This window comes from Equus asinus, chromosome 4, assembly GCF_041296235.1.
Source record: "Equus asinus isolate D_3611 breed Donkey chromosome 4, EquAss-T2T_v2, whole genome shotgun sequence".
NCBI classification, from domain to species: domain Eukaryota; kingdom Metazoa; phylum Chordata; class Mammalia; order Perissodactyla; family Equidae; genus Equus; species Equus asinus.
This window is the reverse complement of record NC_091793.1, coordinates 132960327-132986246: the sequence shown is the minus strand read 5'-3', so window position 1 is coordinate 132986246 and position 25920 is coordinate 132960327. Positions and strand designations below refer to the sequence as shown.

At 36.5% G+C, this 25920-nt stretch overlaps 2 protein-coding genes across 4 annotated transcripts in view; one reads left to right on the top strand and one right to left on the bottom strand.

Moving 5' to 3' along the window:
• The window catches only part of BOLL (boule homolog, RNA binding protein), a 67547-nt gene extending 44998 nt beyond the window's left edge, over nt 1-22549 (top strand). The window contains exons 11-12 of one of the 3 annotated variants that reach the window (XR_011502961.1): nt 2241-2376; nt 11788-22549. Coding sequence is in view for 2 of the 3 variants with exons in the window: in XM_044768512.2 (XP_044624447.1) it covers nt 11788-11946 (159 nt within the window). In the remaining variant the exon portion in view is untranslated. The other 2 variants (XM_044768512.2, XM_070508294.1) reach the window with 2 other exon arrangements.
• On the bottom strand, nt 22100-25349 carry MARS2 (methionyl-tRNA synthetase 2, mitochondrial). The gene has a single exon (XM_014845973.3). It carries the CDS (start codon nt 25288-25290, stop codon nt 23509-23511), a length of 1782 nt encoding a protein of 593 aa, XP_014701459.2. The 5' UTR covers nt 25291-25349; the 3' UTR covers nt 22100-23508.
• Nucleotides 25350-25920: the final 571 nt, after the last annotated feature.

Below are 25920 nucleotides of genomic sequence, written 5' to 3'. Positions count from 1 at the left end.
TTAATTTTCAGATGTGGCTCTCTTTCCTTGCATTAAGTTTGATCTTTCAGTGTCTCTTTCAGAAATATATTTCTTCCTCTTTTACCAGCTACTAATCATGACATGATTCTCTTTGCACTGTAAATTGTCTTCTAAGGGAATTTTCCAGTTTTCTGCATTTTAATAGTGTTTAATAGTGAATCTGGGGGCCAGCCTGGTGGCGCAGCAGTTAATTTCACACATTCCGCTTCTCGGCGGCCTGGGGTTCGCTGGTTCGGATCCTGGGTTCAGACATGGCATCACTTGGCATGGCAAGCCATGCTGTGGTAGGCGTCCCACGTATAAAGTAGAGGAGGATGGGCATGGATGTTAGCTCAGGGCCAGCCTTCCTCAGCAAAAAGAGGAGGACTGGCAGTAGTTAGCTCAGGGCTAATCTTCCTCAAAAAAAACAAAACAAAATTAGTGAATCTGACCGTAGGGCTTTGGTTCTCTTCCAATTTAACCCTAAAACAACAACATTTGGATAAATGGTCACTACCTCCTCAAACTGAAAATCATGAAGAATCCTCACCTCTTACGTGTTAGTTTGCCCATCTTCTGTTTCTCCTAAAATCAAAACAATACCAGTGATTTTTCTGACCTCTTGATCCTACATGATCTATGTATACTGTTTTTGTGTCCCTTCTTCAACTAACTTGCTAAGAATAATATATTTATTTCTCTTTCTACTACCAAATCCCTTTTCTAAGCTTTATTATTGCCTAACCAGTTTACTTTCTTCAAATAGTGCTTGCTCATATTTCTTCAAGATGTCTCTATCTTCAGTTTCCATCCTTTACTTATACATAAAATTTGAATTTAGTTTTTTTAATCTGAAGTTACGTTTTTTCCCCTCTTATCACTCTCATCAACTCTTATTCACATCCTTACCAAATTCCTTATCATTAAGTATTCTCCCTTCGGTTTTCCCATACTTAACCTAAATGATTCACATAATAACTATATTGCTTTTCTTTGAGCTGTAATAATGAAGCAAGCACTGTTCCTATTCTCTCTAGGCCTATTGAGCCTTCAACCAAGCAATTCCACCTACATAGAATAGTTTGAGTTCACTTCTCTGTTTTTCCTTAGAGAACCAGAGCACACTGCCAATAAGCTGTGAGTAGTTGACTAGGTATGAATAGCTATATATTACCACAGTAGATTTCATTCATTTACCAAATATTTATTGAGCACCTACCATGTGCTAATGAATATTCTAGACACTGAGAATACCTCAGTGAACAGTAAGTGGTATTGGACAGTACTGAACAGAGAAATCCAGGCAGGGCTATCGAGTTTAGCAAACCAGACAAATTTGAACCCCCTAGAGTCATGCTGTCACCAATATGGTAACCACTAGCCACAGGAAACTAGTTAATTTCAATTTTAAATTAATTCAAATTAAATGAAATTTAAAATTCACTTCAATAGAAACTCACCACATTTCATGTACTACTAGTGGCTACCATATTTGGCAGTGTAGATATAGAACTTTTCCATCAACATAGAAAGTTTTATCAGACAGTACTTCTGTAGAGAGATTGAAACAAACATGGAAAATTTTGAGGCTATCCAAAACTAAAAATATGTCATAGGACAGCTTGGTTTCCTAAATTAGGAGCTGACCTATGCCCAAAGTGCCAAAAAGATAATAGCAACTAGGTTGTTTCTTTGACCCAAACTAATCTTAACACACACACACAAATCTCAGGATGACACAGATATAATGAATTACTCGGTATTATATGGCATCAGTACCTATATGCTTGTCCTACCAATGCCAACTTGAAGGGTACTTTTGGGGTTTTGCACAACTTTCTAAATAGCCTTCTGCCAAACTCTACTCCCCTTTTAAAAACATGTTTTTAAAACCCACATAATAATAGTTTCAAAAATAGAAGTAATGTTATAACTCACTTGTTTCTCTGTTGACCTGTTCTCCATTTTTATATACTAAACATTTATACTGTGACACTAGACTAGAGATGGTCTAAAATAGATCTTAAGCTTTCGAAGATCAGGGAGCAAGCCTTTCCTGAGTTCTGGACCCTTCCTAATCTCTAGCCTCTCACTTCATAATACTCTTAATATAATTAGTACCACATGTTCTACAGGTTCTTAGTAAATGTTCATTGATGTCTTACATTCATCTACTCTAACTTATTTTTTTTCCCCATTCAGTTTTTCTGATCTATATTTTCTTTCTCTTTACTTAACAGACAGTGTGGAGCATTCATTATTAAGACAATTGGGCAGCTCTAGTCCAGCTCAACTGATTTCTTGTCTAATGATCCTTGTGTGGCCGAGATCCAGCTTCAACGAACCGGCTAGAAGCTGCCCATTGTGAAACTTAGGGTTAGTTAATACCTCACCATATTTATTCCACTATAAGCTGTCTAAATTTGATGAAATTTGTTTTTTCAGCTGTTCTACAAAATTATTAGGTATATGTGGCATGTTGGTGTTTTTATGTGTTAATCTAACTGTAGTGACATTTTCTACAACATGTTTTATCCATTCCATAAATAATAACCACATTGGGAATAGTGAGGTGTCTTTCATTTTCTCTGCTTTGTGTTATTTCTTTTCCTCTCAACCTTTTAGAACTTATGTTTCACATTCTTTGCTATTTATTTTAATATTTAGGATAAAAGTCATTCCTAATTCTAATAGAATTTTTAATACTTTCGTGCCTTTTGCATATAGTATATTTAATGTTAATTCAGTTCTACTACTTTGCTATTTTGTCATTTAATATGCTTTTGTCTAATTTTTTATTTATTGTTACTGCTACACCTTATTTAATTTTGCTTCTGCCATGGTTTTCAGAATTTTAATAGTATTTATACTGCTTTTTTTATAACATTTTCCAAATATTAGAAATACCATCAACGTGATCGGTATTCTTGCCTTTTCATGTGATTAATTTGACTATGTTAAATTTTTTCTCTAATATTTGAGATAATGCTGCAGCCTTCCTATAACATAAGCCATTTGGCACCAAATTTTATATAATATGGATCAACTAGTAGAAGTGTTTTGATAAAAGAAGGGCTCACCTCTGACATGATCTCATAACATTGATATTCTACTGTATTTTAGTGTTCTTTGAATGCTTTAATCTTTTAACCGAAAAAATTCTATGTTACCAATATATTCAATTATATAATGTTATTAACTTTAAAAAAGAAAATTCATTGTTTTCATAAAAAGCAAAACTATTTCTTAGACCAAAGAAAAACTTTAAATTCTGATTCTAAAGCCAATTCTTATTATAAAATTAGAAAATAGGTGGGGAGGAAAAGCCATTGTTCAAAAGTTACAGAACAAATCCTAAGTGTTTTTATCACTAAAATTTCTGTAGTAGTATAAAAAAAATCCTTCTTACATTCATTTGCAGTTCTTTCACTGACTTTCCGATTTTAGGAGAGAAGGGGATAAGCCATAAATATTCGCATTACCCTAATAAATCTATCTCCTCCCTCTCCTATTCCATCCCCAAATGTATTCCACGCTCAGCAGCAGCAGCAACAGAAATAATAGGACATAGACCCCAAAGTTTTTCCTAGTGAGTCAAATAAGGTGTTTCTTTAAAACCATAATGAATATGTTTGCCAGTCCAATGGTTTCAAGAGAACAGTAGGACTGTATGAATATACACTAGCATACAAGGACCCTATGTACATTAATATTCTCAGTTTTTAGAAACGTAAATAGACTAAGTCCCACAATTAAATTTCAAAAGTTTTTGTTCTGTAAGTAAAAATTATTAACCACTGATGTTAGAGATCTTCTTTTAATAGCAGTATCCTTGATAACAAAAAAAAGTTGTTTTGATTTTCAAAATGTTAAACATGATGCTAAACAAATCCTGGACTGTTAATAAAAATTAATGATGTATTAATGGATAAGGAATTTTGATAATAATTGATACCCAAGTGTGTTTCTTCCACAGAGCTATAGAGATTATATGCATAAACACATATATATACACGTATAAGTATAAATTATATGCATACTATATATACACATTATATATATATACACACATATATATATAATTCATACATATACACTTTCTTAGAATTTAGCTTTGAGAAGCTAACCAAAACAGTGGAATTTATTGTCAACTTGAATACACAGAGGACATCATCAGCCTTCCTCACGGCATAGCTTGTTAGCCCAAACTTGTTACTTCTAAAAACAGACAGATTGGGAGGATGAAAATTCTCCTTACATGTGCTAAGTAAAGCCCATTTTATTTTTTTCTTTTTTATAGTATATCTTCTATAGATAAATTTCAGAAGTAAATTTTTACTTACTTAGTACCCATTTTGAAAGGCCAATCTTAAAAACATCTGAAATTCACTCTGTGTTAGAGTGAAATGGATAATACAAATATTAGTACATGTACCAAAATCACAAGGTAATAGCTTTGCAACCTGTTTCCCAGAATCTCTAATACAAGCAGAGACAGAAAGGTGGTAGCTTGTCAAAAGATAAAGTATCTTGGAAAATTAAGACTTTAACTTCCTCTGTCAGCTGGTTTCAGAAGGATGGCTTAGAAAAAGGAGGTATGATTTAGTTTATAACATTGCTTTATAAATTTCTGCTAATAATGGCAGTACCGTATTTTCAAACAAATTTACACATGGTAACTCCCATATGTAGAAGTGTGTTTCCTTGATTTATGCTATATTTAACTATAAAATGAAGAATTGGAGTCACGTACACAAAAATTATTTATATCTTTCCCAGAAGTAGTGCTTGGATAATATTAAAATATAGAATCAAAGGACTAGAAAAGACTTTAGGAAGGTATCCAATCCAACTTTGATGTCATGCTTCTACATGCACTATTATAATAGTAAATTGCTGGCCCCTACACCTATACTTTGACTAAAATTTATTCTGAAATCTCTATAGACTTAAAAGGGGAAAAGGGCAAAATTTTACCCAAAGGATGGATGTAATATTCCTAATTGATGCTGTTTCTTTCAGCTCTATTCAGTGTTTTATTCCTGTGCATCAATTCCTAAAAATATGCTATTAGCTTCTGTCCTTCCATGTTGAGTACTACTCTCTGATTAGCAGCTAGTTATTGCTGTTTGTTGGACCTGCCTTATAGGTGTTTCTGTTTCTTTGCTTTTGTGTGTTGCATAAATTTGCTAATATTTTGTGCATTCTCCTGGTTCCTCTCAGAAATCAAGTGCCATTCAAGATCACTTGTTTTATTTCACATTGTCATTATTTTATTTCTTCCATGTGACATAACCCTTCTTTAGTTTTCTACATACTATATACTATATACTAATTTCATGGTTATCTTGATGTTAACTACTTTCTGACCTGTCAGGATCTGCAAATATAAAATAGCAGATGTAGATTTCAAACTAATGAACTAACAGATTAAGGATTTCCAGTTTTGTCTTTCTTTTTAGGCATAATGCTTAAAATAATATCAACTAATATAATGCCAAGCCTGATTATGTTGAAGTGAACATACACAGTAACAGGCCGAATAGTCATTAAGACATTTTATTTTGATATCTGACTTATTTTTAAAACATGCAGTTTAAAAATTTTCCATTTACTGATTTGTCAGTTTTTCTCATTTGATATGTATTTCTTAGTTAAAAGATGCCAGTACTTGATTATTTACTAATATTTTGGTGCATAATTTTCTTAGTGAAGCTAGTATGTTAACCTCAGTTTTGCATTTCTATCCAGGCGTGTACCCACAGTAATTGTCATTTAGTATTTCTCTAAAGGTAACTGGAGTCATAAACATCTTGGTGTACTGTTGCAAAACAGGGGTGTGAGAAGCTGCCTCTCTGTACTTAAAGACTAAAGCCTTTTCCTTCCTCCTCTGCTAAGAGTCTTTTTCTCATGTCAGCCTTTTTACTTGGTGGGTTTTTTTTCCTCATCAGAGAAAATTTGGAGGGTCCTAGATCCTCAACTTCTTTGGGATTTACCTACAAGATTCCAGTATGCTCTTAGGCCTAAAGAGAGAATTTCTAATAAGAAAGTCCTTTGATTAGACTCCTACTTTTTTCTTCATTTCTTCCTTCATGGAATAGAGAGGATAAAATACATCTCTGAGAGTTTTTCTTTCCTGGGGAAAGTAACGCTTTTGAGGAGAAGGTAGTTTTGGGTTATTTCATTTTATAAGGAGAGTTAAGTTTCTGCTTTAAAGTATAAAGGCTTCAAAGTAAATGTCTCAAAGTTCTTAGCATTTATTTTCCTCCCATTATTTATCATCAACGAGCTTTGTGGCATTCTCTCTACATCTTTGTCTTTAATAGATTTCAGTGCTTAAAAAAGCAGTTTTTCCTTTGGAAAATTCCAAGCTAAAAATCAAACTGTATTCTTCCCTTCCCAATTCTCTAGGCCTATCAGTTGTCCTCTTTCAATCTGGAATGAATTCCCTGTCTATTCACCTCAATATCTCCTTTCCAACTTGTTTTCCAAGTACGATATCCTTATTGTTTGAATCAATTGAAAAAACAACGTGCTGACAATGAGAAAGACCTCCTTCCATCTGGCTTTCCCCCCTTCTGCCTATTAGCATTCTGAGGGACCTCTGTTTTCCATTTTGGATAGAATTTCTCCAAATTTTGAGAGATCCTGAATCTTGTCTTATCTACCCAATTCAATTAACTTTTTTTGACTGAAAATGAGGGGACTTAGGGATATTTACTATGTAGTCATTATTTATTTAGCGATTATTTTTGCACTGTCATCTCTGATTTCATTTTCAAATATGGCTCTAAACTGAAAGAAAAGAAATACAATCAAGCATACTTAACTTTGGAAGAGTTTTGTCCAATTCCAACCATATTACCAGTGACATTTAAATTCACAGGATATTCTCCCAAAAGATATCTATATTAGGCTAAATATGTAATCTAATAATACTAATTTGAATTCTAGATTTGGGGAATAAAAGCAAGAAAGAAACAAGGATCTTTCCCAACCTCACCTTCCCTAAGAATAGGGTTAAAGAGAATGCCTGTTTACCCAAACACTTAATCCAATTTGTGGAATTTCCAACAGTATAACGTAACATAAAAAAATTGAGGCAATGTGAGGAAAGATGTTTTGGCTTAAGGAATTCAGCTTAAAAGCAGCTAATTCATACTTGAGAGTGTCATTCTTGGTTTTCACACCTTCTTTCCTTCTTTCCTTCTTTCCTTCTTCATTTCTGAACACTTCGGTACTCTTAAAGCTCCATGTTTTTCACAATGATTCCTAATAACAGAGTGAGCATTTGGAAGTATGAAGGTAAAGAACCAGGATAGCTTTTGCTTTAACATGGAATTTTATCCTTTTAATCCTCAATTTCTTTTCCTTTATATATTTTAAATATTAATAAAGGAAATTTTAAAAGATGATGACCATGCAGAGAGTTACCTTTGTGTCTGATTCCTAAAAATAAGATGCAACTGGAAAGGATATGTTAGTTAATACACAGCATTTTTTGTACATCTATATCTCACTAATTTCAAAAAGGCTATCCAGTTTCCTCAAAGAATTCCATAGGTGCAACCCTAGACAATAATGAAATACAGACCTTTTGTATTGCGCTTTAGCAGATTTCCATTTTTGAAGTTAAAAACTTCTTTTAAAGATTCTAACTCTGACTTAGGATATAAACCTAACACTGTACAACTCATTTAATACATTCACTTGCTTCCTGAAAATTAACTTTCTAAATCATTGTCACCTTTACTTAAATTTTGTATACCCATTACAGAAAATTTAGCTTTTTTTATTTTCCTCTGACTGATGAATTATTTGGGAAAATATTCAGAATTCATTGTAAAGATCGTTTCTTCATATAAATAATCCAGTTGATATACTGTCTTTATTAAACATCTTTCAAACCAAACATCTTTTACACACTCTAGGTAAAAGTAACCAACATATAGTTTTCACTGACATGATTTAATCTCAGCTCATGCAGTTTCAAAAGAATCTTGTCCCTGTTGTTAATAAAGTACAGTTCGTTCTATTATAGTAAGACAAGCTTGCAAACAGGGTCTGTCTGAATCAGATCATGTATAAGAATGCAACTTCATCTTTTCTCACAGATAATTACATTCCCAGAGACTTGCCAAGTTCCAATATGAATACTAGCTTAACTTTCTGTAACATATGATTATATAGATTCAGAATTAGGAATCCTTGTTCTCCAGCACATATTTCCTCTTTAATCTCACTCCCACCTTCATTGATGAGCAGCAGACAAACTTGATTTGATTATCTTTATAGAAACCAAGGCTTTTTACTTTAGACAAGGTCCTCTGATGTTTTATCATATCAAGTTCTGCTTTCACTTCTGCTCCTTGTAGTAGTCAGAAAGTTCTTGACTTTGCTGATCTCTGCTCCAAGTTCTTATTATATGTGGGAATGATATATTTATCATTCAAATCAAGACCCTTGAGAGTGAAGGGGGTACCAAAAACAATTAAAATCATTTAATTTTTGAACTATGCACTTAGTGACCAACAAAGAAGTTTATCCTATTAATAAATCTATAAGATCATTCTATTCAAAGACTGTTTCAAAACTGAAATTCTAATAATGCAACAGGCCTAAACCTAGACTGTCCCAGGGAAATTGGGATGTAGGTAACTCTATCAATATTTACAAAATGAATGTAACATTAAACTGGTATAGTTTAGTATAGTATAAAAGGATTTTCAAAAAGTATAGTCTGAAAGGCATTAAACCATAAAAGACAGGCCTGAACTCCTCTATTACTTTATGGTTTAACCCGTTTAACCCTTGAAGCTTTACGGTTTCTGGTTTAGCTATTGATACAGCTATATAAATAAATTGAATTATGTTTAGGTATAAGCCTGTTTCCCTATGTTATAAACATGAAATCATAGAATCATATAACTTAAGAACTAAAGAATCTACAACAGTGGAATAGCCTTAAGATATTAGTCTTAAAATATTGGTAACTTAACCTGTGTAACTAAATTTGCTATATAATTACTAAGTCATCTTAAAGAAAAGCTTTGGTTAAGTCATTAAAGATTGTTTAAAGTCCATGATAATATTCCTTATAAAAATTCTGTTAACTTTGTTGATGATAATCTATGAAGTCATGCTTAGAATATCACATTTTGCTTACTATATTATTCCAAAGCAAGAATAGCACCTTATATTTATATAGCATCTTACAATTTACAAGCACTTCACATATGTTATCTTGTTACATCCACTCAATATTTTTGTGAGATAATCAGGCAACTTTTTATAAGAGAAGAGAGTCTTAGAAAGGTTAAGAGAACTTCCCAAGATGACATTACTATTAAGTGGTAGAACCTAGGACTTCTGATTACTAATAAATTGTCACCTGTAATCAAGCAAGTCCTGTCTAGGGAGTAGAGGGCTGAGAAGGGAAGGTCCGTAGAGAACACAGTACTTTGCAGAAATAACTTTTGTCTCATCCAAGAGTTATGGACCATCTTTTGTTAAATGGCTAAAATTAAATCTTACACAAATTAAATCTTAGACACAAATAAAATGTCTATTCTAATCCCTTAAACGTCTGGAAGTCTGGATCAGAAAATATTTCAATTTTAAAATAAACAAATTATGATACCATGAAATTGTTTAATCATGCTTTTATCAAGTAACCTAAGTATGAACAGTTTCCTAACCAAAATAATAGAAATAAAATAACCCTAGAATTTAATTTGTTAGATTGTTAATCGAAAATTTTCTTTGAGTGTTGTGCAATTCAGTATTTTGGTAAATATAAGAAGGAACACCAGGTGAGAAAAAATGCCTTCTAAATTATCCAAAAAAAAACTTTAATCCCTCTGAGATAGCAAAAAATATATATAGGCAGTGCCATCTACTCTTTATATTTTGGGAACATGGCACATTTCTATATTTTTTTTTTGAAAGCAGAAAGTCCACCAACAAAAAACAATGAAACTTTGGTTGCTTTTCTTCTTCCTTTCCATTCTTCTTGTTAATAACTACAATATAGGTGTTTATCAGTCTTTGTCTAGACCCTCCATGTAGTGTTTGCTGTTTCAGAAAGGGTTATTCTAGTTTAGTTTTCTTTTTTACATCCTAATGACGAGTACCAAACTATCACTTTTTATATTGATAAAATGTGTGTGGTGCTAAGATAAATGAATCATTATCATAATTGCCTACTGAAATCTCCTTAGCTCAAGAATTATAACGGTGCCTAAGGTTAAATATAGCCTCATGTCATTGGAGTGAATTTTCTCACACCACTGATTTGATAACTCTCTTTCACTTATTTTACAATACATCATAAATGTTTGTTTTCTGGTTAGAAGACTTTCATAACTTCACAAAGTTTTTTTTATTTTTCCTTCTTCTCCCTAAAGCCCCCCAGTACATAGTTTTGTATTCTAGTTGTGGGTCGTTCTAGTTATGGCATGTGGGACACTACCTCAGCATGGCCTGATGAGCAGTGCTATGTCCGCGACCAGGATCTGATCCTGCGAAACCCTGGGCTGCCGAAGCGGAGTGCGCAAACCTAACCACTCGGCCATGGGGCCAGCCCCTCACAAAGTACTTAAAGCGATTTGAATAAACTCTTTGTAATTGCACAATTTAAAACATTTTTAAACCTAGAAGCATTTAGGTCTGATATGCCATAAAAAATTACCCATTGTTTTTATGACTGACTTTTGATAGTTACCTATTCTAGCATTGGCAAGTGGTTTCATTGTTAGTAGACACGCTCAGTCTTGGTGGGTCAAGAGTGACGTTTGTGCCCAAATCATGGAAAGTACAACAGTATATAATCAACTATGCCTCTTTACAGAAATTTTACTTATCTTAGAAGTTTTGGTTTGCTTCCCTTAACTTTATGTAAGTTGGTAGTTATGTTTTTAGAAGAACTACTAGCATACTTGGTATTAAATTTCTGTTGTCAGATTCAGGTTGGGCAGTTGATTTGGCCTATGTCCTACTTCTAAAGTTTTATTCAGCTTTATGAGATAAACTCAGGCTCCTTGATGCCTGCATTCTTCTTGAATCACAACATGCAAACTCGAATCATTTAAAGCAGGCAGAGAAAATGATGAGATTTTTAGGCAAAAGCATTTGGCTCAACACTGGCACTCTGAAGCCAGTCATTATAGATAACTTATAATCCTATACCTTTAGTCATTATGGATGCCTTAGCTGAAATTTTCCCATTCTCAAGTGTCTTGAGCAAACAGTATCTCCAGCAATCCTTATGTTCAGCAGTGGATCAAATAAAATTCATTTGTTGGAACACAAAGGCTATTTACTGGATGTTTTACTTAACAGTAGATAAAATTTCATGTTACTTTATTGACATGCAAGTTTATGAATAATTTCCTGATTTTCTCTGGACAGTTGCTTTCTCAACCATACGATCTGACTCTAGTTTTGTATGTCACTAAATACAAAAATCTTTTTTTTTTTTAACAAGTCGTTACCAAAGTTCAGGGATGGCACAAAGGAAGTATAATGTAGTAATTTAGAAGTACCATTAGATTTGGCTCTTCTCAGATCCTTTGTAGTGAGTCTTTCTTATAGCCCTCGGATGCTTCCCTCTCCAGCAGCAGTTATAAGGTAACCGACTCTTTCTAGTGGGAATTTCCTAAAGCACACCTTCTCTCCTCAGAATCCAGGCCACTTAATATTATTTTTAAATCTTTCCCTTAAGTAATTGTAAAATAAAAGCCATTTAAAATGCATTAAAACCCTAATTTTCTTTAAATCTCTTAATAGGAACCAAGGTTACATTCTGTGAGAAGAAGCTTTTCTCAACCTTCATCTGTAGGTTTGAAACCTCGATATTCTCGAAGCCCACACTTTCATCCTAGAAAAGATTTCAGAGCAGAGGATTCAATTCTTACTCCATCTTCCTCTACTGATTCTGTTAAGTAGAGTCTTGGATAACTATTTTATCCAATAATAGAAAACAACTAGCCCCGTGTATGGTCTGCTAACAAATATGAGGGTGTTGGATATGCTTAAGGTTAAATGTTTTTGCTTTTTAAGGGAATTAAAGAAATCTTGATAGCCAGAACATTGGAGGTACAGGATAAAATCATGGTTTCCTTTATGAATCCACACACACTTAAGTAACATAGATTTTTAATCTGTAACAATCAACAAGATTATGTCTATAAAACAACAAATATCTTGATAAATTTGAAAAATTTGGTCATCATCTGGCTATCTTATCAACATGATAATGTCATATACAACCACTTAAAACATCTTTGGTGTTTGGATTTTTCAGTTTTATTCCAGACGTTTCATATTTCTAGACATAGCCATGGTATATACAGAATATACCTAGCAACAGGCCATTTGTTGTAATATGGTAAATTTAAAAAAAAAAACTTGTTAGGGAGATGTGTATAAGATTCTAGCTTCCACATTATTTTGGTTTCACTATGGTTAGGTTTATGTATATTTTACCTATATTAAATGTTTTTGATAAAACATTTCAAATTCTTGGTTTACCTTAGAAATTTTGACAGACATTAATACATATAAAAATCATTTGTGTGTGTAATATCTGGAAATCTGTCATATTACGACCATTTATTTTATACCAATTACCATGGCCAAAGTTGACACTGTTCTTAAAAATACTTAGATATCTCCCTACCTATTTCTGGCTCTCTTTTGTCATTCATCCAAGAAGTATAAAGGTTCTTAAGCATCCTGGCAAGTAGAAGCATTCACTGCATATTTCATGTCAGATTCAAGACATATTTCTTCCTTTAACACAGTGACACTGTCAATATTCCTTGTTATGTTTCATTCAGGTCCTAGTTTGTTAGGTTTCTAGGCTTTCAAAACATTAACTTTGACTGAATAAAACTTACCCATAACATTATATTTCACCTTTTAAATACAAAGAAGCTATGATTATCTGCTCTTACAGAAGTGAAAAAGTTTTTTTATAATTAAAAAAACTTTTTAAAATTAAAACATGGCCATGCCAACTTTTGTAAATGTTGCCTAATATATATCCCAACTTTCTTCTGTAAAAACATTCTATTCCTTTTATAGAAGATTGGATTATTAAAAACAATTAAAATAGTTATATATAAATAAGCAATATTTAAAATCTGATTGTACAATACTAGGAGTCTTATTTTTTTCACTATTTTAATTTCATGTCCACTCCAAGAACTAAAGCTGATTTGCACTTCTGTTGGGAAAGAATAAGAATTATATATTAAAACCTTGTTATAATATTAGGAAGATGATTAACCCAATTATGAGTTAATTTTTTATCCTGTCTCATAAAGGATAGTGAACAATCCACTGATATATATGTTTTGGGGGAATATCGCCGGAATGTTTCTGGGCTAAGATATTTAACTTTAAGAATAAAATGTGATAGTATAGTTATATTAAAGAATATTCTGGCACATTCTAAGGCCACTCCATCTATTGAAAATATTTTGCTACATTTATTTTGAAAGTAACATGCTGTGTGTTGAGGTCTGATGTTCTATAATTAGAGCCCATGTCAAAAATCTTATGAAACAATCTATTTAATATTCCATTTGTGTGGTGTTTCCAGTGTACCTCTTATTCCTGTATTTATTATTCAGGCTTAGGCTTATTCATTATATATACCAGGGCATTTTTGTTCTAAAACTTTTATAAATTTTAAAGAGTCCACGAGTAATTCTATTTTGCTTCAAAAAAAGATTTACATTTGAAGTGTTTTTCTTAGCTAATTTATTTTAGGCAATTGTGCTCTTTACCAAAATGTATTCATAGACTTCCACAGTACATTCATTCAAGTCTATAAAGATTATATTATGTCATTTTTCTCTCAGACATAAAGTATAGAAAAATGAAGGTGGTATGAAAATTCATTAATGTACCCTAAAAAAAACCTATTCTGCTTAAATTGTGATATTTTGCTCTTATTTTAGAGATAATATAACATATCCATGATAGCAAAAATAGCTTTAATAGCTACAAGAGATCAGTGTTTTAGTTTTTAATTATCAGGGCTCTTTTTACTACAAGTCATGATGTAAAAATGAACAAAGAGGGCCAGCTGCAGTGGCCTAGTGGTTAGTTCAGTGTGCCCTGCTTCGGTGGCCTGGGTTTGGTTCCCAGGCACGGACTTACACTGCTCTGTTAGTGGCCATGCTGTGCTGGCAGCCCACATACTAAAAAGTAGAAGAAGACTAGCACAGATGTTAGCTCAGGGTGATTCTTCCTCAAAAAAAAAAATGAACAAAGATACGGAGACTAAATCTTCATCCTTAGCCTCATACAGTTCTGAAATGACCAATAATAGTATATAAAGGAAATGTTTAATTAATATAAAAAGTATTGCCTAAAAAGCATATCTTTTCTTCCTTTGATGTTTTGAGAAAACATCTAAAGGATACTAATTTTAAAATACACATTAACAATTAGCAATTTTTAATACTTTCAATGTGTTTCTTGCTAATCATTTTAGGATCTTTGTTTTTAACATGTCTAACTTTGGTACCAAAGCAAAGAAAGCCACACAATATCCATCTATATAACACATTTTTAGCAGCACATAAAAGAAACTTACTAAAATCCTTATTAGTATCTGACCTATTATGCAAACTATTAAAAAAAGATACTAATACATGTAAATTTTTCCTGCCCTGTATGTACCCAAATACTGTTAGTAAATTTAACTTTAGGATTATTTTATTCAGGCTATATCCGACTGTTTGTAAGAAGAGATTTCAATTAAAATAACACCTTTAATATCCTATGTCTATGCCAAAGGAAAAATAAAAATAAACTCAGCTACCATCCTGTTTACCAAACAGATTTTTATGCCCGTGCCCTAGCTATGAGTCTGTCTTTAGAGAACGACTTCTTTAAAACTCTTGAACTCAGACTTAACCTACCTTCACACACTGAATATTTAAAACACATACCTCTACAGACTTACCAATGATGGGTTTTCATAACTTGGTTGAATTTGGCTATTCCCCTTATCACTACACTCAATGTTAAGCAATAAGTTTTCACTATTTTCCCTTCATTTTTCAATCTGAGATCAGGTTGATTTCCTAATTTTTACACTTAGCTAAACTTGGTTATATATTTCTGTTGCTTTTATGTCTAAGAACTGATAGCTCCACTTTTAGATGGTCTCCATGGATTATGGAAAAAGGAAGAAGTGCTATAAACTCTTCTTAGGATAGAAAACTAATTTTATGACATCAGTTACATCCAAAAATGTATTACTTAAAATCTGTTATGAATTAACTACATTCTAGAGGCTGATTTTTATGTCAACATTTCAGTGAGAAACAACTTTGTATTGTGAGGATTATTAACAGTTTTTTTATACTAGGTCAGACAATATCATAATGAATGTTAAAAAATATTTCCTTTATGTTCAGCAAAAAAATACTTTCAGATCTTAAAATGGCTTGAAAATCCAACCATCAGCTTTCATGCAATTAATCATACATATTTTCAATAATTCATTTTATTTTAGCACTTAGGATTTTCTTCTATAATGCCAAAAAAGGCTCCTTACACGTTGTAACTTGATTTATCTAAATACATTCCTGTAATGAGTTATAAAATGAAACTGAACTCAGGACTATAAAGCTTTGCTTTTTAAAAATGTAGCGTTTCCATAAAATAAGTTTTATAGAAATTTAAATATAAAACATTAATGCAGTAATTTTAACTTACCACAACTGAAGATTCTTTGCTTTATGAAAGCCTTTATAAATTCCTTTAGTAAATGATTTTTAAAGGTAAACTAAAAAATGTTACATAGGATATTTTTTATAATGCACCAGTCTGATTCTATCAGCAAGTCATAATCTACCATGCAGAAATTACTGAGAAAGTACCCATCATGCCTTGCTTAACTGTGGGACTGTGTAGCTTAAATTTAAACCGAGTTCTGAAGAAATTATTTAAAACATAGAATAAAGATGTAGATGTTCTTGACTTTCGAAGTTAGCGAGGACTTTAATACCTTTGGATACATTTTTAAAAATACAATTTACATGATAGCCAAGAGACCTATATAAACATAGGTTTCATCACATTTCCTTAAGGTGTAGTCCATGTCCAACACAACAGCTACATTTCATAAAAAATGTAAATATGATAATAGAGTATTCTTTATGCAATTCATAATAAAGTCTTTAATTTTTGGAAGTTAGAACATGTCTTGACTGTCATATATGAGATATAATTTACCAGGAATTATCCAGTATGTAGGATTTTAGCTAACGGGGTGGTATTTGCTTTGGTAATAACTGGAGTCAAGGGGCATCTAATCTGGTTTCTGCAGGCTTGTTAGGAAAGATGTCATAAGAATACCGTAATAAATGTTCAATAAATTCATAGAACTTAAACTGTTAAAACAGATGAGTCTTTTAATAAGTTCACCTGTATTTAAACTGTATGTATGAAATGAAAGAGTTTCAGTGTTTGTGACCTCTAATAAAATTCTCTGGCTTTGTTACAATAATAGTTAACTGAAATAAAACTTTTGATTATTGATATGCTTTCATGTTTAGAGATAAATGTGTATTTAAAGCAAAATCTTATTTCAAAATACTTAGATTCATGAATTTATGACAACATACTTTCACTTAGAGGAGTACTGTTGGATTAAAGAATTTGGAACACTGTTCTGAAAATAAGAAATAAAATAATCTTAAGGAAAAAGAAAAATAGAGACTATATAATTATTAAAATTTTTAATAATTTATACCAGCACACATAAGCAGGCTTAGGAAATAAAAGAAAGTATTGAAAGTAAGAGAGAAATATATTTCATGAGATAGGTTAAGTATTTTTTCTCAGTTTCTATTTTGGCACTCATCTGTTTCCATAATCTAGCTGTCAGGAATTAATTGTTCATCTTGAAACACTCATTGATGTATTTCACTGAAGAGTTAGAGTTCTTATTTAGACTTTTCATCTTCAGTCTTTGGATCTGATTATACTGCTTCCTCTTCCCCGCAAGACAATGCCCTCAATATATTCTCAGTGATTGATGGTGGTATTGATGCTAAGGATGGTGCTGAGGCTCTGGCATTGAGACAAGTTTGAGTCCAGGTGTTCCTGTTTAACAAGCTGTATAATCTTAGCCAAGTTACTTAATCTCTGTGCCTCAATTTCTTGTCAACCAGAAAAAGAATAATACTTCATACAGTTGATGGGAAAAGTAAATGAGAGAATTCAAATAAGGAACACAGAACTGTTGGTTCTCTCCTGTCACCTTCACTTATTACTGAACAATTAGAAAATCTGGCAAAATTATGGCCATGGGATTCTCCCCTTTTAACAATCTGTAGAGAGGATTTACTGAACAAGTGTATTTTGACATTTCTATGCAAAAAGCAAGATATTATTCTCACAGGCACATGCATAGAAAAAGATAAAATTTTAGAGTCACAAAACCTTGCCTGCTATAAAATTTTACAGCAGTGATGATACACTTGGTAGTGAGCATCAAAGACCACAGTGCTAATGTCTACTGTAAGTTATTGTATTTACCTTCTCATTGCATGGTTTCTCTGAAGTCATGAATGGCAGTTTCACTTTTTTGCAGACTTGCACATTTGTCATTTTCAATTTTAGCTTTTTACATTTTGAGGCTATGTCATTAGAGCATACAAGTTGATAATTATTATAACTTGGTGCATTATTCCTTTTATATTGTCTCACTTTATCTTTAGTAATGGTTTCCCCTCAATATAGATTGTTTACTATTAATATTACACGACCAGCTTTCTTTTGGTTAATATACGCCTAGTGTTTCTTCATGTCTTATTTTGTTAGGTTTAAGTATATACCTTTTAACTACACATAGCTAACTTTTTAAATTTAAGCTTGAACACTGCTTGTCTTTTTGACAGAAGGTTCATCCCATCATGTTTTATTTTATTACAATTACTAATATATTTGTATTTTTTTCTGCCATCTTAGGGTTTTCCTTTACCATATTTTTCATTTTTCTTTACTCTTTTCTCTCCTTCCTGTCTTCTGTTGGATTGAGTTTTCTTTTTTTTTTTTTTTGAGATTGGCACCTGAGCTAACAACTGTTGCCAATCTTCTTTCCTTCTTCTTCTTCTTCTTCTCCCTAAAGCATCCCCCCACCCCGAGTACTTAGTTGTATATTCTAGTTGTGAGTGCCTCTGGTTGTGCTGTGTAGGGCGCCACCTCAGCATGACCTGATGAGGGTGCCAGGATCTGAACTGGTGAAACCCTAGACTGCTGAAGAGGAGTGCGCAAACTCAGCCACGGGGCCGGGCCCAGACTGAGTTTTCTCTAACATTTCTTTTCATCTGGCTTAAAAGAAATACATTCTATTTGTATTATTTTACTGATTAGCCTAAAATGTGTAACATGCTTGTTAACTTTATATTTTTAACATTTATAGCTTTTTAACCAATAGACGCTTCTAAACTAGTTCAAAGGAAGCCACGTTACTGAAAGTATCTTATTTAATGTGTTCAAAAGTAAAAGTTAGTACCCTTTTAAAAATATTTTAATCAGGGAAAAATGTGTAAGTGGTTATACTGTTATTCAATGTATGGAATTAAGAGATTTGAACAATGATTCCAGTCTATAACAGTCAATCATAAACTAGGTTTTGAAGGTTCATCTTCATGTGAAATCCCACAAACCAGTGACTGTCAACCAATGAGGTGTACACGCACAAGGCATGGCCTTAGGAGTGGTAGCACAGTGACATTAGGACCATTTTCCCCTACCATATGCTAAGAAAGTGGCATCATCCTTTTCCATTTATTCCTAGAGCTGTCCCTCCAGCTTACCCAGTGAGTCATCCACACCCTCTGCAGATGTTTCATCCAAAAATCCTTAATGACTTGAAGGCAGGGCTTATCTCTCCTTGGAGCTATAATTTCCTTCTTGCAGATGGCACACTTGGTTTCCTGAAATGTTCTGACATCTCATATTATCCTGTTCTTAAGTGAGGAGCTGTAGACTTTAAATCCATGGTGGTGAGTAAACTGTGTCATAAACCAAGTGGGGGTGAAATTCAGTTCACAGCCAAGGATAGAACTTCTATACTGTAGCCTCGCCTTACCTCGGTGAAGATCCAAGTATGGCTGAACCTCCCAATAGCTATTCATGAGAAGAGGCACAGTAGAGAGTTATTATTTCTAGTTGTCAAGGCCATAGGAAGATCCTCTTTGTGTGTAGCTCTTCCCAATTCCCTTTCCTCATCATGAAAATATAAGTAGAAACTGATCATTGTGACATAACCTTAAGCAGAGTATTTTAAATATGGTCAACTATTCCCTGTTAGATCGCTCCCTTAATTCAGAGGATGTATACTAGGCAACCCAGGACTACCTTAAAACTAAGAAGCAGCCAACACCTTTAAAATGATTAGTCCCTCCCCTCAACTCAACGTAGTTCTTGGTGATAGAGGAAAGCAGCTTAGGCTGGGCTTCTCTTAACCTGTCTTAAAAAAGAGTAAGACACTCTTCTTGAAAGGTTAAAATCCCCACTAATTAACCTTAATTAATTTGGTTGTTACTGTTCTGGCCCTTCCAGATTAACCTCCAGGTCTGGTGTGTTCCTACTGATTTTCATCAACCAAACCTATCCAAAGCTCCTGCAAGAGGAAGGGGCCTGGCCAGCTGTGTTGTGCTGAAATAACATATTTCATGCTGTCTTAGTTTTCCAGGGGACTCAAAGGCTTTCTTCTAGAACTGATCCCCCTCACCTGTGCTCTTGGTTACCCCAACCTGTGCCCTAGTTCTCCCCCAAGCTCTCCGAACTAGTAAACCTCTGCCGCAAAAGTAGACACATGGCTGTCACCATGTCTACACCCTTTTAGGACCACTGATATTATTCATTTTAGCAAAAGATGAGGGCAAGGACCCGCCAAGGTTTACAGTACCCCAGACCTCACCAATAAGAACAGTTGTTTTCTATCTGGTAGAACTATGAATAGAAGGGAATCGCCTCCAGGAGGCAATTATAGATTATCATACAGCAGCTTTATGGACCAAGTCTTAGTCAAGAGGCATGGCCTCCCCCATAACTCCAGGTTACAGTAATGCAGGCCGACACTGCAACTACATACTCACTAGGGGTAGGACAATCAAGAGATCTAGGAAACTATCCCTACCATAATGCCCAAGGAGGATTCTTGTTGAATGCTTGGTACTGCCACCTGCTGCCCAAACTACTTAATTATCCTAGTTGGAGGCATACAGCCTAACCAACCAACTCCTGGCTTCACTTCGGTTTGGGAACTTCCCAGATCTAAAGAGCTATGTCCCAATCACAGGTACAACTGTGGGAGGAAAAAAAAAAAACTAGACCTGTGTCTCAGGGCCCATGTTCCAACCTAGGCCTTCTTGAGTACTTTGGCATCAACTTAATATTCAATTCATCAGGCTCTTCTCAGCCCCTACAGAGTCACACAAATCCTTAAGAAAAATAGTGAGCCCTACTTCAAGAATAACTGAGATTTCAATGAAATCAGAGATTGTATCTATTTCTTGTTACTGCCTATTCTTGACCTCCATATAGCCATAGATCTTCTGACTTCTGAGGAGCCTAATCTATGAGTTCACTCGTGGAGCAGCCCTCCGGTATACGGTGATGCCACTTAACAGATACATTGCCCACAACTTCTTGCATGACTTCAGAGATAAGACTGTAGTCTACTGAGTTGACCACTTGTTATTACTTCAGTGCGACATCCCGTGAACACCTGACCAGTGCTCTGTCACCTCCTGCAGCAGTGCCTCTGAGAATACCCCAAAAGGAATATTTCAGAGTCTCAAGGGTAGTATTTGGGAGAAACTTCCTTTCTGGTCAAGGGATCCACAAGATGCCCAAAGAGGTGTTAACAGTTCTGGAGTAGGGAGATTCTCAGATGTCTACAAATTTATCATCATCTCCCAGAAGTGGTTAGGATGCCCTCTCTTGGAAGTACATGCCCTCCAGTTTTAAGTTTCACCTATCCTCCACTTGCCATTCTTAAACTGCTGGATCAAATTGAACACATCAACTGAGTACCCAAAGGATATTTACTTGACCTATTCTGCCTCCTAGGGAGAATTCAACTGGTTCACCTTCCATATCACCACAGAATAAATCAGATCCAACTTACCACTCTTCTTCATTCAAAATAGCCTGTCCTCTGTAATACTTATGCCCTTTCCTCTCTGGCTCCCCTAGGTCCTTGTGCCCTCCAGTACCAAAAATATTCTGGTAGCCAGTTAAGTGCCTGCACAAAACTCCATTAACACCCAGCAAGCCAAGGTCCAGTGTATTGACCAACACTAGGCCATTAGAAAGACCACTCAAGTGGAAGACATGGTCTCTCTGTTCATGACAGGAACTGTAAGACTGCTATAAGGGCACTTCAAAGGCAGAGGCTATCATCCCACTGGTCTTCCAAGTCTTTTTTACCTTCATGCATGTAAACACATCCCATCTCTTGACCAGTCTGCTCTATCCAGCCCTAGGAGATACTATACTCCATCCTAGGCCCCAGTAATCTGCCTAAGTAATCCCAGCAGGTAAGTGGAATATGTCATATGGAAAGCCCAGGATTCCACTATGAAGAATAAGGAGGGTCTGAAGGAACATTTGTAGAAAACAGTCCTTCCACCTTTAGAATGCCTTTAAGCATTCTTTACTGAGCAGTGTTTCCAAGCAACCAGAAATCTCTCACCACACTGATTAATAAAGAGAAACTTGAGCTGAATAGTAGCACCTAGAATAACTCTGGGGGAACAACTAGCACAATAGTTTCCTTCATAGTGAGCCCTCTCTGCTTGCTACCATGCTTAGAATGGATAGTTCAAGGCAAGTTCTCATTTTAAACTTTGGCCTAACTGTTCAATCACCTATGAGATATAACACTGGCTTTCTGTGTTGTAGTCATTGTATAAAGTGCTACCTTAACATCTTCTCTGTGATGTTCTCTTATGGAGCCTTGGAGAGATCCCTAAATCCAGTTTGAGATTCCTGGAGCATTGATCATTTCCTCCCTTCACCATCACCTTCAACAAATGCAACAGAACAGATCTGAATAAGGTACTTACAAACTTTTAAACTTTAATAACTTAAGTAAAAAGAGCAAAAGAAATAATCAGTAAAAAAATACTTGAAAGTAAATGTATTAACACTTATAATTACTATTCAACAATTTCTATACATTATAGTCCCTGATAGACCAAAAGAAATCATGTAAGGTAAATTATATACATAGATAACAAAATTAAGACTAAGAAATATAAAAAAAAAATGCCCTTTGAGGCTACTTACAGATTTTTTAAATCATACCCGTAAATCTAACGTTATTAAAGTTTAAAATTTTTAACATACCAAGTACCCCAAGAGAGCTTTATAATCCATCATAGATTGTCCAAACTTGATACATTTACTTACTAGCATACTAAACATTTAATACAGTAAATGTCCATTTTCAGTAGTCTGAAAAAAACTGAGGATTCTGATCTTTTGTTTATTGCTTTCTATAAAACAGTAGTGGCTGCAGTTTTCCCTTATTTTAAAAAAGGCTGGGGCCAGCCCGGTGGCATAGTGGTTAAGTTCGCGTGCTCCACTTCGGCAGCCCGGGTTTTGCAGGTGCAGCTCCCAGGCACAGACCTACAGACGCGTCATCCCTGTCACAGAACTGTCGCGGCATCCCACATACAAAATAGAGGAAGACTGGCACAGATGTTAGCTCAGCGACAATCTTCCTCACTCATGAAAAGAAAAAAGGCAATAAAAATTTTCTTCAAATTTAAATTCAGCAAAATTAGAAAGCAGAAAACTATTCTAAATATTCTGAAACCTCAATGTTAGGTAATTAAATGTGAGACTAGAGCCATCTACTGGCTGAAATGTAATGTTACACAGTACAACTATTGAGACTATTAACTAACAAAGTAGGGAGTCATGGTTTTAAGAACTGAAAATATAAACATGGGCAAAAATCTTCTAGTCTAGGACACTGGTTTTTAAGGTTTTAATAAAAGAATCTCTTTTTAACAGGGGACCCAACATATATAACAAAGGAGGGCTGCCCTGTAAAAGACGAGGTAGGGGGGCCTCCAACCCCCACTCTCACTAATTTGCCCAGCAGTGGCCAAGCCAATGAAAAACAAGCCATGAGAGGTAGTTGGGCAAATAACATAACTGTGGTTTGGATGGAGGCACAATGAGAAGGAATAGTATCAGCAAAGTTGTCTCTTACCCATCTTTCCCCTGGAGACATCTTAGAGACACTGGTGTGCAAAGGACAGTGGTTAATGGGCACAGAGAACTGAAGAGTAGAGATAAGCACCTGAAAAGCTACAAACCCCTTTTCACAGGGACATCGCTTACATGCTCATTTGATGCAACACTTTAGAAAACATTTACTATAACTTTCCTGAAAATGCAAAATAAGAAAATAACACATTTGCCTTTTTACCACAAGCCAGTTAAGATGAGTTTCTAGGTCCTATGGGCTTTCAGCAGCCAGGCCCTGGACTGGTCCAGTCTTGGAAACAAGAGCCCAGTTTCAGATCCCAGCCTCCTCCCTTCAAAAGGGCAGGGATGTCCATGGAATCGAGGCAAGAAATAGAGCTCTCCAAGGCCCCTCTCTGTGGCAGAGACCCCCAACCTGGATAGCAGCTTATCAGCTAGGCTTGGGGTGACGGGCTGGAGCAAAGTTCCAAAGACTCGCAAACATTCCAAGGCCACATGAAGCACAGTACCCAGCCAGGGAGCATCCACTGGGCTCTGCCAATTTAACTTCCACGGTGCATGCCTTTGGACAAAGCCATTAGTTTGCCGGACACAGCTGGACACTGCCTCCAGAGCCTTATAGATCTGAAAGTTATCATAGTGGTCTGCTACCTGCTTGGGCAAAGTGGCCACTGCACTCACAAGAGCATAGTCCTCTGCCTGAGCACGAACTGATGGCCCCACCAACCCTGGCTCACTGGGAAAGCAGGTAGTGCAGAAGGCCGGGTAGGTCCCGGAAGGATTTATCCTTTTGGCAGTGCATCGATTCAAGAGACCTCCCAAAGCATCTGCCAGCTCAGAGTCTAGCAATTTAACCACCTTTTCATCATAGTAATCACAGTCCCAGTGGGGGACGCCCTGCCGAAGGAGAAAGTAGCGGAAACCGTCCACAGTATAGCGGTCAAGGCAAGACCTAGGATCCACCACGTTGCCCAAGCTCTTAGACATCTTTTGGCCACAGACCGTCCAGTGAGAGTGGACATAGATGCGGTGTGGTGGGCTCATGCCAGCCCCTAAGAGGAGGGCAGGCCAATAGATAGCATGGAATTTGAGAATGTCCTTGCCTATGATATGAGAGGTGGTCGGCCACCAAGATTTAAACTCAGCATTTGGGTAGCCGATTACAGTAAGGTAGTTGACCAACGCATCCAGCCAAACGTAGATGGTCTGCGAATCGTCCCCGGGCACCGGAATACCCCAGTGCAAGTGGCTACTCCTGCGAGAGACGGACAGGTCCGGCAGCTCCTCCTCTAGCCACTGAAGGACTGCGTGATGGAATGGCTCGGGGGTGATCGCCCGAGGGTCGCCCCGTAGCCACCGCTGGAGCGGCTCCCGAAACTGGGAAAGCCTGAAAATGTAGTTTTCTTCCTTGGTCCAGGAGACGGGATGCCCGCTCTCGAGAGAGACAGGACACAAGTCCCCCGACGGGCCCGGCTGCCGGGTGACCTTGGCCTCAGGCAGGAAGCACTCGTCGGAGGCGCAATACCAACCTTCATAGAGCCCCTTGTAGAGCAGACCCCGAGCTTTCAGCACCCCCCAGAAGTGCTGCACAGCCACCCGATGCCGGGCCTCGGTGGTGCGGATGAAGTCCGTGGAGGAGATGCTAGCCTCCCGGAAAAGCTGCTGGAACTGGGCAGAGACTTGGTCGCACAGCTCGGCTGGGGCCAGGCCTGCAGTGGCTGCCGCCTGCTGAATCTTCAGGCCGTGCTCGTCGGTACCGGTGGAGAAGCGCGTGGCGGCGGCGCTGGGAACTCGGAGGCGACGGTAGCGGCACAGGGCATCCGCTAGTAGCGCCGAGTACAGGTGTCCGATGTGCGGCGCCGCGTTCACGTAGAAAATAGGTGTTGTGAAGTAGGCGCGCGCGTCCTGGGCATCGTCGCGGGCACCGAGAGGACATGAACTGTAGTGGCGTAGCCTCGAGTCCTGTAGGCACAGACCCCTACTTAGCCCTGTACGTCCTAGTAGCCGCAAGAGAGAGATTCGCAGCATGATGCCTGCCGAGCCGAAGCAGCGGCTGGGGCGTTCTGAAAGCACATGTGAGGGGCGCATGCGCAGCCGGCCGCACGCCGCTTCCGGTCGGAAAGCCAATGAGGTTCGGCCCCTGCCGCCCCGCCCCCTGCCGCCCCGCCCACGACTCCCCGCGCTGTCCCGGTCGCCCCGCCCCCTGCCGCTCCGCCCGCGCCTCCTCCCCCCGCTGCCCTGGCTGCCCCGCCCTCTGGCATCCCTCCGGCAACTGCTCCCTCCGCTGCCCCGCCTGCCCCGCCCCCTGCAGCCCCGCCGGCACCTCCTCCCTCCACCGGCCTCGCTGGTATGGGACTTGAGGACGCGCGAGAAAGACTGCTGCAAGGCTGTGGGCTTGGGAGAGGTCATGGAAGCACATAAATCTTCATCTTTCTACAATATCTCTGGGTCCTATTTTGGGTTGTGATTTTATATTTATGCATCTGTTTTCCTCTCTAGGCTTGTGAGCGAGAATTTTATCTTCAGGCATTTCTCAAACCTCAGTCAGTGGCGGGCATATTGCAGGACAATGAGTGTGCCTCCTACGTGTACCTTGGTCAACGGAGGGATCTGAAATATCTAAATTTTGTCTCAGAACCTAGTGGACGCAATAAATCT

Bases quoted from the DNA above. Each gene is read 5' to 3' on its own strand.
- MARS2 (XM_014845973.3), bottom strand. From the start codon at position 25,290: ATGCTGCGAATCTCTCTCTTGCGGCTACTAGGACGTACAGGGCTAAGT.